This window comes from Hylobates moloch, unplaced genomic scaffold (genome assembly GCF_009828535.3).
Source record: "Hylobates moloch isolate HMO894 unplaced genomic scaffold, HMol_V3 SCAFFOLD_6, whole genome shotgun sequence".
In the NCBI taxonomy this organism is placed as follows: domain Eukaryota; kingdom Metazoa; phylum Chordata; class Mammalia; order Primates; family Hylobatidae; genus Hylobates; species Hylobates moloch.
This window is the reverse complement of record NW_026652281.1, coordinates 117,489,662-117,508,765: the sequence shown is the minus strand read 5'-3', so window position 1 is coordinate 117,508,765 and position 19,104 is coordinate 117,489,662. Positions and strand designations below refer to the sequence as shown.

Here is a 19,104-nt window from a genome sequence, read left to right as displayed (position 1 = left end):
GGATCACTTGAGGTCAGGAGTTCAAGACCAGCCTGGCCAACATAGTGAAACACTATCTCTACTAAAAATACAAAAATTAGCCAGGCATGGTGGTGCATGCCTGTAGTCCCAGCTACTTGGGAGGCTGAGGCATGAGAATCACTTGAGCCTGGGAGGCAGAGGTTGCAGTGGGCTGAGATCACGCCACTGTACCCCAGCCTGGGTGACAGAGCGACATTCTGTCTAAAAAAAAAAAATTTATTTTCTTTGTGTTACTCTGTGTTTTTCAGGTTTTCAGTATTGTGTGTATTATTACTTTGGCATGTACTATTTTTTAAATAAACATTGGAAAAATCATATAAAACAAAAGTTATTAAATAATGGAAATCCTCTAAATCTAAGCTAAGTAGTTGGGTTAACTTCACAGTTAACCCAATAAATCTGAATTAAAATAATAAACATATACTAGAAAACTATATTGTAGGCGATATAGACTAAAATAGACTTTCTATATAATTTCTTATAAACTAGATAATTTTATAGCACAGGGAAAACATAAGCAATATAAAGTAAACTCAAATACTCAATACTCAAATAATCAAAGTGGTTATGAAAAACATTATAAATATTCATACATATATTAAGTACCTTTGTAGCATGCAAGTGTAAGAGCACTTTCTTTGAATTCATTAGAATGAGTGTTGATGCCTGCACCATGATCTAAAAGAACTCTTGCAACTTCCACATGACCTGCACTGGCTGCTTCCATTAAGGGAGTATGTCCATTTTCATTATGATCTTCTATATTTGCACCTTCATTAAGGAGCACTTTTACAATGTCAACAAATCCTCCAGCACACGCGTAAGTTAGTGCGGTGTTTCCTAAAAAGAAGAAAAAGAAATATAATACATGAGCAGAATATATATTTAATAAATAAAAATAAATAAAAGATTTAAAAAGAAAAACATAATAATAAAAAGAAATATAAAATCATGACAGAACAGATGCAATTATGATTATGCTAATGCTCTAGGTATACCTCTTCAATTCCCTTACACAAATCACTACAACTATTATCTCAACTTTTTTTCGTTATCATCGGTTAGAAGCATCACCTTAATTTTCTTTTCTTTTTCTTTGAGACAGAGTGTCATTCTGTTGCCCAGGCTGGAGTGCAATGGCACAATCTTGGCTCACTGCCACCTCCGCTTCCCAGCTTCAAGTGATTCTCCTGCCTCAGCCTCCCGAGTAGCTGGGATTACAGGTGCCTACCACCATGCCCCGCTAATTTTGTATTTTTAGGAGAGACAGGGTTTCACCATGTTGGCAGGCTGGTCTCAAACTCCTGATGTCAGGTAATCCACCCGCCTCGGCCTCCCAAAGTGCTGGGATTACAGGCGTAATCTGCCAATTATGCCAGTTATACCAATTACACCACGCCCAGCCAATTTTCTTACTAACTAAAAGATTTTCTGGCCAGGTACAATGGCTCACACCTGTAATCCCAGCACTTTGGGAGGCCAAGGTGGGAGGATTGCTTGAACCCAGGGAGTTTGAGACCAGCCTGAACAACACAGTATCTCTACTAAAAAAAAAACTGAGCCAGGCATGGTGGCATACCCCTGTAGTCCCTGCTCCTCTAGAGGCAGGAGGTGGGAGGATCACTTGAGCTCAATACAAAAGACTTTCTGGAAAGCCCAATACAAAAGACTATATGTTATAAAGATCTGAACAATATAAAAAGGCCAGAAAAGCAAATCTATAGAGACAGAAAGTAGATTAATAATTGTCTGAGAAACTGAGGTGACTCCAAATAGGCATAGAGATCTTTCTGTGGTGATGGGAATATTCTACAATTAGATTGTACTGATGATTGTACAACTCTATAAATTTACTAAAAATCATTATTGTATACTTAAATCAAGTGAATTTTATGGTATATGAATTATATCTCAATAAAACTGGGATTTTTTGTTTGTTTTTTAAAAAGCAGCAGTAGCTACATTTGGACTGGGCCTCAAAATTTAAGCAGGATTTCTAAAGGCAGAAACGGACATCTGGCATCAAACAAAATGCATTAAGTAAAAGCAGGTGACTAGAATAGTGACCATATCCCCTCACAGAGCTGCAATACAGAGCTATGGTTTATCATCCCTGGTCTCTCCTGAGACTGACTGCTTTGGAGTACAGAAGGAAGACTTCTGGGAACCTGTATTTTTAACAAGCTCTCAAGTGATTCTGACATGCAGGCAGTAGGTGCAACTTACTGAACAAAATGAATGAATTAATTAAAATATGAACTTGACTAGAAATTATTGGTGAGAAGATGATGCAATTTCCTTCTGGAAACCTCTATCTTCCCAATGAAGTATGAGTTAAGGAAATCAGTGGAAGCGAGGAGGGGTATCTGTGGGGTTTGAGAAGAATGTCTGAAATGGCCACATGGAGAGTGTACGGAGGAGCCCATCTAAGAGCATGTGCTTACTGCATGGTATATAATAATCCCTTCCTTCTACATAGTGTATCTATTTCACCTAAAAAAAAAAAAAGAAGAAGAAGGGGGGACTTCATCTCAGCCAAGCCCTTTTCTCTCTCAAAATGTTCACCTACTTTTTAAAAATAAACGTACTGAGAACAATATGGTGGTTTTCAAACTGTCTTCCAAGAACTTTAGAATCCCCCCTTCCAAGAAGTTCCTCAGCATAGAAGAAGATGGGGAGACCTAGGTTCCAGAAATTAAAGCCCCCAACTATCTCTACTTTAGATCAACTCCTCTTTTATCTGTGTAATATTATATCTGTGCTTCCATATACTCTTTGGCTTAAAGTTAGAGTTATTTGACAGAAAACAACCTTAAAAACCACTGAATTTGATGATCACTAAGAATCCTTAAGGAGAAATTTAAAACTTCCTTGATGGCAGCATCCTCTTAATTTTGAGTATTTTTCTTTTCTTTTTTTTTTGAGACAGGTCTCATTTTCGCCAGGTGAGGCAGTGACACAATCTCAGTCATGCAAGTCCGCCTCTGCCTCAGCCTTCTGAGTAGCTGGGACTACAGTCACGTGCCACCACACCTAGCTAATTTTTTTGTATTTTTAGTAGAGACGGGGTTTCACCATGTTAGCCAGGATAGTCTCGATCTCCTGACCTCGTGATCTTCCCACCTCAGCCTCCCAAAGTGCTGGGATTACAGGCGTGAGCCACCACGCCCGGCCTTTTTTTTGAGTATTTTTCAAAGGAGTGTGTATATAGCATAATGCTGCTAACCAGAACAAAGCAATTGATTTTATCATCTTAATTTAACAACTTTTGCTATAGTTCACAACCAATTAATGCCCTCTGCCCCTAAAATATGTGGTATATCAATTCAAGGAAATATTATGCAACCTTTAAAAAAGTTTGTTAAGAAATTAATAAAATAGGCCTGGAGCGATTGCTCACGCCTGTAATCCCAGCACTTTGGGAGGCTGAGGTGGGAGGATCACGAGGTCAGGAGATCGAGACCATCCTGGCTAACACAGTGAAACCCTGTCTCTACTAAAAATACAAAAAATTAGCCGGGCATGGTGGCGGGCACCTGTAGTCCCAGCTACTAGGGAGGCTGAGGCAGAAAATGGCGTGAACCCAGAAGGCGGAGCTTGCAGTGAGCCAAGATTGCGCCATTGCACTCCAGTCTGGGCAACGGTGCGAGACTCCATCTCAAAAAAAAAAAAAAAAAAAAGTTAATAAAATAGAAAATAAGTGAAGTCAAACAAAATTGCACATTGGGTATAATTTCAACTACATAATTTTATACATCAAAAATACTGGAAGGAACTGAACTAACACAGTAATAGCAGTGACTTCTGTGCCCCAGAGTTTATGGGAGAGTAATCTTTTATTCTTCCTACTTCTCTGCATTTCTCAAATGTTCTTACAATGAGCATATATTATTTTCATAATCAGATAAAAAATTAAGTAAATCAATCTGGTGGTTCACCAACATCCTCTACCATTAACTGTTTTCTTTTATGTAAATGTAAGAGATATTTTCTGTATTTAATTAATACAGGGAGCCACTTTCAAGGGTTCCAACTATAGTATGCACAAAGCTGCTCAGTTCAAATAAATGATGGGAGAGGGATTTAGGTTGCACACTCCTATGAGACAACTGACTATCTGAGGTGAAACAGTTTCATCCCGAAAACATCCCCTCCTCCCTCCCCCATGTGTGGAAAAATTGTCTTCCAATTGTCTCTGATGTCAAAAAGGTTGGGGACTGTTGCTATACAAGAATATCTCAGCCAGGCTTGGTGGCTCACGTCTGTAATCCCAGCACTTTGGGAGGCTGAGGCGGGCAGACCACATGAGATCAGGAGTTCAAGACCAGCCTGGCCAACATGGTGAAACCCCATCTCTACTAAAAAAGTACAAAAAATTAGCCGGGAGTGGTGGTACTCGTCTGTAATCCCAGCTACTTGGGAAACTGAGGCAGGAGAATCTCTTGAACCTGGGAGGTGGAGGTTGCAGTGAGCCAAGATTGTGCCACTGCACTCCAGCCTGGGTGACAGAGTGAGACTCCATCTCAAAAAAAAAAAAAAAAAAAGAAAAAAAGAATATCTTATTAGTAAATGTATTCAGCAAACTCAACATGTAAAACCCTACAGGGTAAACACTCAGGTTTATCTATAATCTAAAGAGTATTGTATTGAAGATAAAGAATTATAAGAAATACAGTTTATAATTTTGCCTCCATATATATTACATACATAAGGTATATGACATGTTGTTATATACCTTATACATATATATGGTAAAATGGTTACTATAGACACCATTTTGTCTATATATATGTCTATAAAATAGACACATATAGTAAAATGGTTACTATAGAACAAATTAACATATTTTTCTCACATAGTTACCCAATTTTGCCCCCTGTGGCAAGAGCAGCATAATCTACTCATTTAGCAAAAAATCCTGAATACACTATTATTAATTATAGTCCTCATGTTGTACATCACTTTTTGACTTGTTCATTCTACATATTTGCTACTTTGTATCCTTTTACCTACTTCTCCCATTTCTTCTCCCCACTCCTGACCCTGTAACCAATGTCTTATCTCTATATATTTAACCCTTTTTGTAAATTTTCAATATTCCACATGTAAGTGAGATCATGCATACATATGTCCATAAGACTGTGGGGAAAAAAAAAAGTGAGATGATGCAATACTTTTCTTTCTGTGTCTGGCTTATTCCACTTAGCATAATGTCCTTCAGGTCCATCCATGTTGTGGCAAATGGCAGGATCTCCTCCTTTTTTTAAGTCTGAATAATATTCCATTATGTTCATACCACAAAAACTCAATCTTGACTAGAGGAGAATCTAAGTGTGTTTTAAAGACTTTTGAGGATGTTAAATTAATTTGTATTTTACTCAAAGATTCTACACAAGGGCTAAGATTTTTCTGTAGGTTTATACTGGTTTTCCTCAGAAATCTAATTTTTCTGTCTCTCAGGTAACAATTATGTCAATTTTTTCTCCCAATTAATACATCATTTTCTACATACCTGTTGCAGACTGGGAGTTGACATCAGCATCATGAAGAAGTAATAATTTCACAATATCTAAGTAACCTCCACTGGAAGCTGCCATCAAGGGAGTTATGTCTCCTTTATTCCCTCGATCTTCAACATTAGCATGCATAGCAAGCAATACCTTTAAAACACATATACGCACAGAGAAATTGTTAATTCTTACTATTCAATAGTATTTCTAGAGAATATACTGAATCTCTGAAGATATTCTTCTAGAATAGAGGTGGGGAAAAATCAATAATGACCTTTTGAAAAAATTATGCCAATACTCACTGCTTAACATGCCAAGTTACATATTTTACAATATCATTACATATTAATATTTAAATAAAGTACGCAATCATATTAGCCATCCTATTATAAAATGTGATGGCTCTTGTCAAAGAATGTTATGCTTGAGGTTATCTAGCTAAAGAATAGCAAAAATATACTCACAAGACAGAAACTGGTAAAAACATGGTTAATTCCCAGTACTGTTCTAACATAGAAGGAAAAAAAATTAAAAGAATTGGGGTAACCTGAATGTGATGAAAATAATGACTACTTTCAATTATAATTGTATATTATTTCAAAGGACAAATTTAAAATTATTATATCTATTTGTTTCTTATTCATTAGGATTAGCTTTGAGTAAGTGGCAGAAAAATGGATCATTCTCAGTTGCATGTACAGGCAACAAAATAAACTGTGTATCTGTTTCTACTTTACCTACTACCAAAAAGGGAAGGGGGATGGGGGAAGAGAAGACTCTGGCCTCTAATTATAATCTATCTTATAAGTGACAAAAATAAATAAAACATCAAAACCCTTCCACAATTTTAATCACTAAAGATTATTTCTGCTTACTTGTGCTAATTCATAATACCCTGCTGAACAAGCCAAACACAGCAGGCTTTCTCCTTCTTCTGTATGTTCATTTACACTTCTGCCTTCATCTAGCAATTTACGAACAGCATTAACATCCCCATCTGAACAAGCTTCTGCTAGACTGCGACTGGAAACAAAACCATTCAACAATTAACCAAAACAAAAAGACTCAGGGGTCCTATGATAAATTATATTAAATATAAATAGTCACACAAAGAAAAATGTTAATGCAGTAAGAGAAAAAATTATACGAACATATTACTTGCTGAGCATTTTGTCTGCAACTTCAATTATTCATGTTTATCAACCAAGCCAGAAAGCCAGTGAGTGAATTTGAAACCAGCTGTCATTTTTATCTTTTAAAATCTCCTAACATATTACAACAAATTTTAAATAAAGTTTTTTAAAGCATTAGACCAAGCATGTCCAACCCGTGGCCCAGGACAGCTTTGAAAGCAGCCCAACACAAATTTTTGTAAACTTTCTTAAAACATTATGAAATTTTTTTTGCAATTTTTTTTTTTTCTTTTCACTCATCAGCTATCATTAGTGTTTGTATTTTGTTTTGTTTTGTTTTTGAGACAGAGTCTCACTCTGTTGCCCAGGCTGGAATGCAGTGGCACAATCTTGGCTCACTGCAACCTCCACCTCCCAGGTTCAAGTAATTCTTGTGTCTTAGCCTCTCAAGTAGCTGGGATTACAGATGTGTGCCACCACACCTGGCTAATTTTTGAATTTTTAGGAGAGATGAGTTTTCACCATGTTGTCCAGGCTGGTCTTGAACTCCTGGCCTCAAGTGATCCACCCACCTTGGCCTCCCAAAGTGCTTGGTTACAGACATAAGCCACCATGCCTGGCCTCTAGTGTTTGTATTTTATGTGTGGCCCAAGACAATTCTTCTTCCAGTGTAGCCCAGGGAACCCAAAATTTGGACACCCCTGTATTAGATGCACAAGTTTTTAAACTCTACTTGTATAATGATTCCCAAAGATATTTTGGGATATAATCCTATGGCTGAAATTTTTACTTGTAACAGTGAAGGCGAAAACCTAAAAAAACTATTTTACCACAGAATGACTAACTAGACCACCGAGTCTCAAACTTTAATGTGTACGACTTACTCATATTTCTTGTTAAAATGCAGATTCTGTTTCAGTAGATATGGAGTAGTGCCCGGGATTCTGCACTTCTCACAAGCTCTGAGGTGATGCTGATACTGCTAGTCCATGGACCATATTTGAGTAGCAAGCAACTAGACTACTGCATTGGTAACTCGTTTCATGTATTAGTACTCAAGCAATCAGTTTAGCATTTACTATAATAACTTTTAGAATAAGTAACTTCCTTATAACTGGAAAACAGATCTTATTCAGTTTGGATTTCTCAGAGACTCTAGTGTAATACATTCCACAAGAATGCTCAACGAATAAGAGCTGAATGAAGAAACAAAAATATCCATTTGTATAGCTACATAATACATATACATTTATATAGCCACTTAAAATGTAATATCCATTTAGCTAAAGTTTATAAGCTCCACCAAAAAATATATTTTACCAAAATTGGCTACTTCCCCAAAATCTATTCAAGAAAATGTCTAATATCCAAAAGTCATTAAACACATACGTGTCCACTTGTCCTGCATTGTGGCTGTTTTCTGCTTTCATCCGTGTCAGTGCAGCAGCAGCTTCATCCAGTGCACAACTAACTGAGGATGTCAGTCTCCGGAGTACCTCGGGATCTGCAAAAGCTTTACCATCAGCAGTTGACAATTTGCCAATTCCTTCAGTGTGCATCAATCAATCAGGTAGTGCAGAACAAAAAAAAAAGTATAAAAGTGCAAATTGTAATTATATTTCTAAACACTATTACCTAGGAAAAAGAAATGGTATAGAATCCACGGGTTAGGTTGACAGAAGATAGGTTCATCATTTCAATTCTGCCACTAATGTCAAAAGGCCATGGCATAGGTTGACAGAAGATAGGTTCATCATTTCAATTCTGCCACTAATGTCAAAAGGCCATGGCATAACCACCTATGTTTTAGTCTTTCTACCTTTACAATGCACATAATATTAATTTGTCCTCTACCTAATCCACATGTAACTTCATATGATGCTGTCTATCAAACAAATGAGATTTCTTTCAAAATACATAGTCACACCATAAGATCTCTAGTACAGGATATCTGTCTTTACTATTTTCAGTAGTATCTTCAGAGGGGAGACAGTCTGTAATATTATAACAAACAATTCAATTGTTTCTTCCATTGGTCACAACCATCTTCTGGGGCAACATTTTAAATTCATTCTTACAAATAAAATTAAAATTAAAAAATTATATACACAACACCCAATGAATTTATATCATCATTTATAAACAGCTACCACACAATCTACTAATGATATAACATGAATGCAAACTAAAATGGTGAGGTATTTTTCATTTATGAAACTGACAAAACAATGTCTGAGGTGTGAGGCCCTCTCAAAAATTGTTGATTTTTGAGTGAACAAAGAAATAAATACAGACACAAACTTGAGGAACTAATTTAATAATAGTTGTCAAAATTTTATTTTACTTATTTTTTGAGACGGAGTCTTGCTCTGTCACCCAGACTGAAGTGCAGTGGCATGATCCTGACTCACCGCAACCTCCGCCTCCTGGATTCAAGCGATTCTCCTGCCTCAGCCTCTCAAGTAGCTGGGATTACAGGTGTGCACCACCACACCCAGTTAATTTTCGTACTTTTTTTTAGTAAAGACGAGGTTTCACCATGTTGGCCAGGCTGGTCTCGAACTCCTGACCTCAAGTGATCCATCTGCCTCGGCCTCCCGAAGTGCTGGGATTACAGGCATGAGCCATGGCGCCCAGCCAGTTGTCAAAATTTTAAATGCAAATGTATTCTTACCCATTGATAACACTTTCTAAAAATCTGTCCTAAAGAGATACTTGCACAAGTAAGAAAAGTTACAGATATATAAGGCTATAAACTATAGCATTATTTGTGATATTGAAAAACTGTATATAAGCTAAAATTGGTAAAATTAATTATGGTTCATCCAAGCAACAGAATATTATGGTACCCTTCAATAAAAGGAGAAAGATCAACATAAACTGTCATGGAAGGATACCCACAATAAATTATATGGGGAAAAAAAGTTGTATTTTGTGTATTATTCCTACTTCATTTTTAACAATCATGTATGTTCAAACATATACATGTATTTATATTATCATAAGGAGAAAAGTCTAGAAGTATATGTAAACCTTGACAGAAAATGGGAAGGCTTCGTTATCTACTTATTTCACATTGCTTTAGCTATTTTATAATATGTATTACATATAAAAAAAATTAGCTATTTAAAATCAAGTTAAACATAGATTAAAGTGAATACACAAGTAATCAACATGCAGCTCCCTAAATCAGTACAGATAAAGAAATCATAAACTGATTAACTAAATTTATCTCCCACATTTTTATTTTATAATGGCTAACAGGTAAGTTTTCCTTGATAACTAGCTGATTATCTTTTTTTTTTTTTTTCAGACGGAGTCTCGCTCTGTTGCCCAGGATGGAGTGCTATGGCGTGATCTTGGCTCACTGCAACCTCCCCCTCTAGGGTTCAAGCAATTCTCCTGCCTCAGTTGCCCGAGTAGCTGGGACTACAGGCGCACACCGCCACACCCGGCTAATTTTTTTCTATTTTAGTAGAGATAGGGTTTCACCATGTTGCCCACGTTGGTCTTGAACTCCGAGCTCCGGCAATCCGCCTGCCTCGGCCTCCCAAAGTGCTGGGATTACAGGCATGAGCCACCGCGCCCAGCCCTGATTATCTTAATACCTTAAAAATATATGAGTTGAGCCCAGAAATACAAAATGTGAACATTTTCTTTAGGAGATAAAAAGTAAAATAAATCTTAGAGATTTTAAATTTTGTATAATGTTATAGAATTTTGGGATAATCTCATGTAACTGTAAAGAGATCTATCTAGACTTTTAAAGATATGAAAAAGATAAAACAAAAAATAAAGTACCTGCTGCTTCTAGCAATGCTTCTAGTCGTGCCTGTGTCTCTGGATCCACAGTGCGTAAGTCTGCTCCTTCTGCAGTACTTGATAAGAATATCTCTGATGTTGTTTTAAGCACTGGGTTATCCAGATCTTCTTGGTCCAAAATAAATGATTCAACCTGTTAATGAAATAAAGATGCAATATCTATGAAACTGATATCAATATGATTAGAATAACTACAATTTAAGGTAATATGACTTCTTAATTAGAACTTAAATATAAGCAGAAAAATTATTATAGAAACAAGGGATTATGGGAATGGACTTTGAAGGACATTGTGACTGTTTACCTTCAGACATGACTACAGGTATAACACACATACACTAAAGTTTCCTCAAGAGCATTGTATCTTCTGTGACTAATACAGAGCATGAAAAGCAATACTAAGGCCAGTCACAGTGGCCCACGCCTGTGATCCTAGCAGTTTGGGAGGGCCAGATGGGCAGACCGCTTGAGCTCAGGGGTTTGAGACCAGCCTGGGCAACAAGGTGAAACCCTGTATCTATTTAAAAAAAAAAATTAATACTAAAAAAAGAAAAGGAGGGGCTGGGCGCAGTGGCTCACACCTGTAATCCTAGCACTTTGGAAGGCTGAGGCAGGGGGATTACCTGGGGTCAAGAGTTTGAGACCATCCTGGCCAACATGGTGAAACCTCATCTCTACTAAAAATATAAAAATTAGCTGGGCATGGTGGGGGGGTGCCTGTAATCCCAGCTACTCAGGAGGCCGAGGCAGGAGAATCGCTTGAACCCAGGAGAAGATGCAGGTTGCTGTGAGCCGAGATCGTGCCATTGCACTTCAGCCTGGGCAACACAGCAAAAAATAAATAAAAGCATTTACTTTTTATTGAAACAAGTACATGAACATAACCCTGAGAAAATCTATATAGACTAGATAGAATAGAAAAACAACAATAACAACAACAACAAAAAACTTGATAGCATAGATAGGTCATTAAGAGAAAAGTTTTCCTCTTTTCTAAATAATTTATTCAATTCTGACTCTGAAATAAGGGAAAATAAAAACTAACCCACTGATACCTGGAGTCCTTTAGACACGAACACTCCATGAAGTTAAAAACTGTACTTTGTTTACAGTGCTATACTTTGGGCCTACAAATACCTGGCACATAGTATGAATTTAATACATACTTGTTGAAATGAATGAATGGTATAAGCAAAAATCAACTTACAAAAATAAACATGTAACCCTCCAATTTCAAATAAAATTAATTCAAAATGAATTTTCTTAAATAAAATATATACAACCCTTCTGGGAAGCAATTTGGAAATGTGTATCAAAATACCTTAAAAAGCTCACTAAAAAATTATCTGAAAGCCAGACAAAAATTAATGTGCAAGGATGTTCACTGCAGCATTAACTGAAATTCCAAAAATGAGGAAAAATTATAATACAGAATTTGGGAAATACGTGCTGTACATTTACATGATGGACTACTATGCAGTCATTAAAAACAAAAGCTGTGAGAAGAAATAAAAAATTTTTTAAAAAGTTTTTGAAGCATATTTAATAGCATATGAGAATATTCATAAAATTAAGTAAAATGCACAAGATTCAAAACAGTATGATTCTTATTTTGCTAAATGTATACGTGTATATATGTAAATATGAACATGAGTACTCGAGTAATATGTAATATGTATATTATTTACATAATATATAATGTATATAATATACATATATACGTATGTACGTATAACATGTATGGCATACATGTAATTTGTATAATATATGGATAATATATATACTATATATATTACTGTAATATGCAAATATCTATAGCCAGGAAAAGTTAACATATTTGTAGATAGAGAAAAACATCAGGAACAGAAAGATTACGTACTTCTTCAAGGTCACACAGCTAACAAATAAAAAAAATAAGGTTTCAAACTCAGGCCACATACCTACAGAGTCCATGCTTTTAACCACTAGGATATCACACATTTATAAACAAAGGCCCACAGTATCTGGACTATATTATTTGGCATATCTGGCTAGTTGGTCATCAATTTTCACAATGGACACCAAATAAATATAGCCTAATAAAGACAGTAAAGTTAAAATAATTTATTTTATTATCTAATGATGTACTATAATTTTACAAAATGAATCTTTAACTTCAGACCTAAAAACATTGAGCTATACTGTAACACAGCTTCTTTAACATGTAACTACAGACAAAGATGCCAGATCCAATAGATAAATGCAGGCAACCAGTTGTCAAATGACCTTGAAAAGCAACTGCTCATACAACAGCTTAATGCAAGGCCAAGACATTAGGAGATATTTGCAGATATACATACCTGCCAGTTGGGAGGACAGGTAAAAACATCATTCCAGTGGAAAAATTATAAAATTATTTATTAAAATGGTATTTAGATATTAATATTCCTATTTTATAAATATTATATGTCTCATGTAACATTTTAAAAAGCCAAGTTAAGGACTTCCAGTAGCCTCTCATTCTCTCAATATTTACTAAAGGCCCATTTTAGATATATATATATATGTCTCTCTCACTATGATAACACAAAAATGTGGTAGAAGAAATAAGAAAGACTCCAACAACTATTACAAAAGGCCTCAAAGAGAAATAAATGATACAACTATATGCACTAATGAGGGAGAAATCACTTCCAGCCCTAGTAACCTGTGAAGACTTTGCACAAGAAGCAGCATTTGAACTAGGCTTTGAAGGATGCACAGAATTTCAATAGGTAGTTAGACATAGGGGTAGAGGTGGGCAGAAGAGGAAGTATATTTCAGATAGAGGCAGAAAATGAAATAAAAAATAGGCTTGGAGGCTGGGTGTGGTGGCTCATGCCTGTAATTCCACACTTTGGGAAGCCAAGGCAGACAGATCACTTGAGGCCAAGAGTTCGAGACTAGCCTGGTCAACATGGTGAACCCCTATCTGTACTAAAAATACAAAATTAGCTGGGTGTGGTGGCACATGATTGTAATCAGCTATTTGGGAGGCTAAGACACAAGAATCACTTGAACCCAGGAGGCAGAGGTTGCAGTGAGCTGAGACTGTGGTACTGCACTCCAGCCTGGGCAACATGGCAAGACTATCTCCAAAAGAAACCCGTTTTTTTGGGGGGGGGGCGGGGGGAGGGGGCTTGGAGATGAATTGTCCACTCAAAAAATGTAAGGTGCGAGCCGAGCACAGTGGCTCACGTCTATAAACCCAGCACTTTGGGAAGCCAGGGTGGGGGTATCATTTGAGGTCAGGAGTTTAAGACCAGTCTGGGAACCTAGTGAGACTTTGTCTCTACAAAAAATTTTAAAATTAACCTAGTGTCATGGCATAAAACTGTAGTCCCAGCTACTCATGAGGCTGAGGTGGATCATTTGAGCCCAGAAGTTCAAAGTTACACTGAGCTATGACTGTACGACTGCATTCCATGTGGATGACAGAGCAAGACACTGTCTCTTAAAAAAACAATTAATATAAGGTCTTTCTGCATTGCTGGTGGAAACATAGTGGTGTAGTCACTGTGGAAACAGTTTGACAGTTCTTCAAAAGTTAAACATAGAATTACCATATGACCCAATAATTCTACTTCTTAGGTATATACCTAGGAGAATTAAAAATATACATGTTCATACAAAAACTTAAACACAAATGTTCATACCTGCATTCTTTATAACAGCCAAAAAGTAGAAACAACCCAAATGTCCATCAGTAGATGAATAAACAAAATATGATATATATCCATGCAACTGAATATTATGCAGCAATCAAAAGGAATAAATACATGACATAGATGGACCTCAAAAACATTATGTTTAGTGAAAGAAGGGAGACACAAAAGGTCCCATTATATGATGCCATTTATATGAAATGTCCAGCATAGGCAAATCCATAGAAAAAGACAATAGGTTGCCTGGGGAGTGGAGAAGGGAAGAATAGGAGTGACTGTAAATGAGTCTGAAGTTTCTTTTTGGATTGATGAAAATATTCTGACATTCGATAGTAGTGATTGCTATACAACCTTATAAATATACTAAAAATCACTGAAATGTAGACTTTAAAATGCTATATCTTATGGCATATGAATTATATCTCAATTTTTAAAAGATATAAGGTACCTAGAATACAACTATGGCATTAGGCTAGAAAGAACAACTAGGAATAGATTTCAGTAGACCATACAAAAGGTGACAGATTGTTCATTGCCTGCCTGATTACCACCATTAGAGAGAGAAAGAACCAGTAGCAATGACTTCCTGGGTGTCAGGTAAATAAGATGGCACATTCCTAAGTGCTTGGGAAGAATCAATTTCAGAAGAAAAATACAAAATGGTGATGTGTCCCTTGCTTCAGAGGCTTATAACTTCTCTGAAAATATAATGCATAAGACAATTTATTGAGTTAATTCTATGTCTTACAGTGGATGTAAACTCAAGTTTCAATTAGGCAGTAAGAAATAATGGAGAGAATAATATACTGGAGATCAAAGAATAAGGTTCAAGTACCAGTTCTATCAGGCATTGTGTGTAAATTCAGACATAATACTCAAACTTTCTGACATTCCATTTCTCCCTCAATAAACAAAGACACTATCTGCCCCACCTACCTTACGGTGCTATTGAAATCCTGAAATGAGGTAATGAAGGTAAAAGCGTTTTGAAACAATAAACCACCATATAAATATAATTTTTAGAACATGATTCTGTATAATTACAATTCTTTTGTCCTGTCCCTCACCATAGTGTCTATTTTCTCTACCTTTTCAAAGTGGAAGAATCGTACTGAGAATCTAACATGATGCATTTTATCAGCACTCACTTGAACTTTTGAGTGTGGTTTTATGCATTTTACATCTAAGATCTGACCCATATGATAAAATTTTAAATATCCACAATACTTGTGGGAAAAAAACCCAGAATGAGTTATAGTTAATACAAAACCATACAGATAAATGATATGAATACATTTGTATCAATCAGATTTCCCAAAAAGCACTACTGTTTCCCTTGTCCTACCCTCTTTATAACTTTAAAAATGTCTGTCTCAATGTGGAATCAATAAAAGGACAAAATATCCCATTATGCTTAGTATTTTGGAAATATTTGAGAGATTACTTTTGGCGGTTCACAAATATCTTACCTAATAAATCTGCTGAAACATACTCTTACAATTCAGATTGCATTAGCATTACTTCAAAATACAGCTGGCTGAATACATGTGGCCGATGCCTGTAATCCCAACACTTTGGGAGACTGAGGGAAGAGGACTGCTTGAGCCCAGGAGTTCAAGACCAGCCTGGGCAACATTAGTGAGCCCTTGTCTCTACAAAAAATAATTTTTAAAAATTAGCCAGGCATGGTGGCCGTGTGCCTGTGGTTCCAGCTACTCAGGAAACTGAGGTGGGAGGCTCACCTGAGCCCAGGAGGTTGGGGCTGCTACATGCCATGATCATGCCATTCCACTTCAACCTGGACCCTGGGCAACAGAGTGAGACTCTGTCAAAAAAAAAAAAAAGATGGAAACCATTTATAGCTATGTGGAGATATGTGAAATATGACAAATTCTGTATACTTAATATAAAAGCCTTGGTGACAGAGTACAGAAACCATGTCTATATATAACAGATAAGCCCAAAATAATAGTATGTCTAATGAAATTAGTCTTCATCAAGCAAATGAATATAAAAGCCTTATACTTTCTTACATATAGCTATAACATCACAGCAATGTTCTTATTGCCTGATGATACTGTTACATAGCTCATCTCTATTCAGTAGCTACATTCAGCAGCAAATAAATACATCCACTTAAAGCAGTATTATTTTTTGCCAAAGGCAAGTTCTAAACACCGAAGAATCTGTTTTCCTACCTCTGACTAGGTACAAGAATAAAGGGTGGAGGAAAAAGAGTGGTAAAGGAATATGGCCCATCAAAAACTATCTGTTTTTCCCTTATATCTCCTGAAATACTAAAGACAAAATCCTTTGTCTTCCTCCTCAAAAGGTTATTTTTCCTTCTTGCCTAAAAAAAATATATATAACAAGAAGTGTGGGAGTGTGGTTTTTAGCTTCAACTAAAACAAACAAAAGGGAGGAATAGGGAGAAGGGGAACAAACATTTTGTCCCATTTTTATTCCATTTTGACATTTCAGAAATGAACCACTGGATGCAACAGTTACCAAGGGAGATTACCACAGACTCAGCTATTATCACCTAAAAGAACAGTCAGTCACTCTGGCCAAAGTCTAGTTTGAAAAATCATTTATTAATCTAGCTATGATTTAACCAAAACTCACTTCCACTTTAAAACAGTTTCTATGTAGCACTATAATTAAAACTTCCAATAATAGTAATATGCTTTAAGTCTTATACTGTAATAATAAAATAATAAAATCTCATATTACATTGGTCAATAACTAATTGTTAACTTCTCTCAGACTGTATTTCTAGAAATAGTAATTGCTAGCTAACAGAGAAAATGTTATTAATAGTAAAAAATAATATTCTATCATAAAACATGTACATTACACATATTTGTTTATGTATTCTCTAGTCCTGTGGTCATACAATGCAGGGAACAAAAAAAGAACACCAGTCAGGCTCTTAAATATAAATGAAAAATAGATTGTTTTCTACAGAGTCCTTGGAATTGGATTATGAAATTTTTACTTTTAACATGTTAAATAAATTTATATTTTGAGTTACAGAGTCAAATATCAGTAGCCACAAATTTCATTTCTGGTATCCTTTAAGAATATTCTAGGCCAGGCCGGGCGCGGTGGCTCATGCCTGTAATCCCAGCACTTTGGGAGGCCGAGGTGGGTGGATCACCAGGTCAGGAAATCAACACCAGCCTGGCCAATATGGTGAAACCCCGTCTCTACTAAAAATACAAAAATTAGCCGGGCGTGGTGGCGGGCGCCTGTAGTCCCAGCTACTCGGGAAGCTGAGGCAGGAGAATTGCTTGAACCCGGGAGGTGGAGGTTACAGTGAACCGAGATCGTGCCACGGCACTTCAGCCTGGGCAACAGGGCAAGACTCCGTCTCAAAAAAAAAAAAAAAAAAATTCTAGGCCGGGCATGGTAGCTCATGCCTGTAATCCCAGTGCTTTGGGAGGCCGAGGCTAGTGGAATCACCTGAGGTCAGGAGTTCGAGACCAGACTGGCCAACATGGTGAAACTCTGTCTCTACTAAAAATACAAAAAAATTTTGCCAGACCTCATGGTGCATGCCTGTAGTCACAGCTACTCGAGAGGCTGACGCACGAGAATCACTCGAACCCAGGCAGCAGAGGTTGCAGTGAGCCAAGACCACGCCACTGCACTCCAACCTGGGCAACAGAGCAAGACTCCATCTCAATAAAAATAAAAATAATATTCTAGTCTGGTTAATTAAAAAAAACAAAACAAAGAGTCATCATCACTCTCATGAATTTCAACTGGAGCTATGAAAAAGTTCAAGGAAAGACCAAACCTTTATCTCATTCTACCTCTCCTCATCAACCTTCAAAAATGAAGCTCCCAGCTGGGCGCAGTGGCTCACACCTTGTAACCCCAGCACTTTGGAAGGCTGAGGCAGGCAGATCACCTGAGGTTAGGAGTTCGAGACCAGCCTGGGCAACATGGCAAAATCCTGTCTCTACCAAAAATACACAAATTAGCCAGGCGTGGTGGTGTGTGCCTGTAGTCCCAGCTACTAGGGGGCCTGAGGCAGGAGGATTGCTTGAGTCTAGGAGGCAGAAGTTGCAGTGAGCCAAGATCATGCCACCGTACTCCAGCCTGGGCTACAGAGCGAGACTCTGTCTCGAAAAAAGAAGCTCCCTTAAGAAATTCAGATTTGATCATTTAAAATGGGAAGGTATTTTAAACATCCAAAATATACCTCTTTTAAAACATGTATTCGCTAGTCCTCTTTTTCTTATGTATATTTGAACAGGCCAACATGTCTTATCCTTCCCCTACCCAATGTGAGCCCTCCACTTTAAGTCAGGATCAGCACCATTTTGGAATGCCTATTGTTGATCTCTACTCAGAACAGCAAAAAGGATGTGCCAGTGTTCCAAGAAGTAATTACTGAAGGACATAACAATTCCTTTTTGCAAAACACACAGTACTCCAAAATTCCAGCAGTAGCAACCACCATAATCATGCCCTAAGATCCACTCAAAGGCAAAAAGTAATACTGTTGTAATTTAGCACCAAATAATGACAAACTTAGGAGTGAGTTTTGTTGTTACAAAAAGGCCTAATATACTCAGCAACGACATCTTAAAATACTGGAATAAAAAGTCTATATTCATTAACATAAAAGCTTTTCAAGGTTCTTTCTACAATGAAAACTTTATTCCCACCCAATCTCAGACTCACAATCCCCCCTTCTCAAAAAACAGAAAAGAAGCCTGGGGCAGTGGGTCATGCCTGTAATCCCAGCACTTAGCGAGGCTAAGGTGGGCAGATTGCTTGAGCTCAGGAGTTAGAAACCAGCCTGGGCAACAGGATGAAACCCTGTCTCTACAAAAAACAAAAATTAGCTGGGCATGGTGGTGCATATCTATAGTCCCAGCTACTTGGGAGGCTGAGGCGGCAGGATCATTTGAGCTGGAGAAG

At 37.0% G+C, this 19,104-nt stretch overlaps 1 protein-coding gene across 16 annotated transcripts in view; it reads right to left on the bottom strand.

Annotated features, from left to right (window-relative positions):
* ANKHD1 (ankyrin repeat and KH domain containing 1) overlaps positions 1-19,104 on the bottom strand; it is a 140,987-nt gene that overhangs the window by 97,611 nt on the left and 24,272 nt on the right. For 14 of the 16 annotated variants that reach the window (XM_058439909.1, XM_032158077.2, XM_032158087.1 and 11 more), the window contains 5 exons: positions 10,466-10,619; positions 8,054-8,210; positions 6,407-6,554; positions 5,534-5,681; positions 628-861 (listed from right to left, as the gene is read on the bottom strand). In XM_058439909.1, the coding sequence (XP_058295892.1) occupies positions 628-861; positions 5,534-5,681; positions 6,407-6,554; positions 8,054-8,094 (571 nt within the window). In that variant the 5' untranslated portion in view covers positions 8,095-8,210; positions 10,466-10,619. Of the gene's footprint in view, positions 1-627; positions 862-5,533; positions 5,682-6,406; positions 6,555-8,053; positions 8,211-10,465; positions 10,620-12,426; positions 12,447-19,104 lie in introns of those variants that run through there. The other 2 variants (XM_058439908.1, XM_032158078.2) reach the window with 2 other exon arrangements.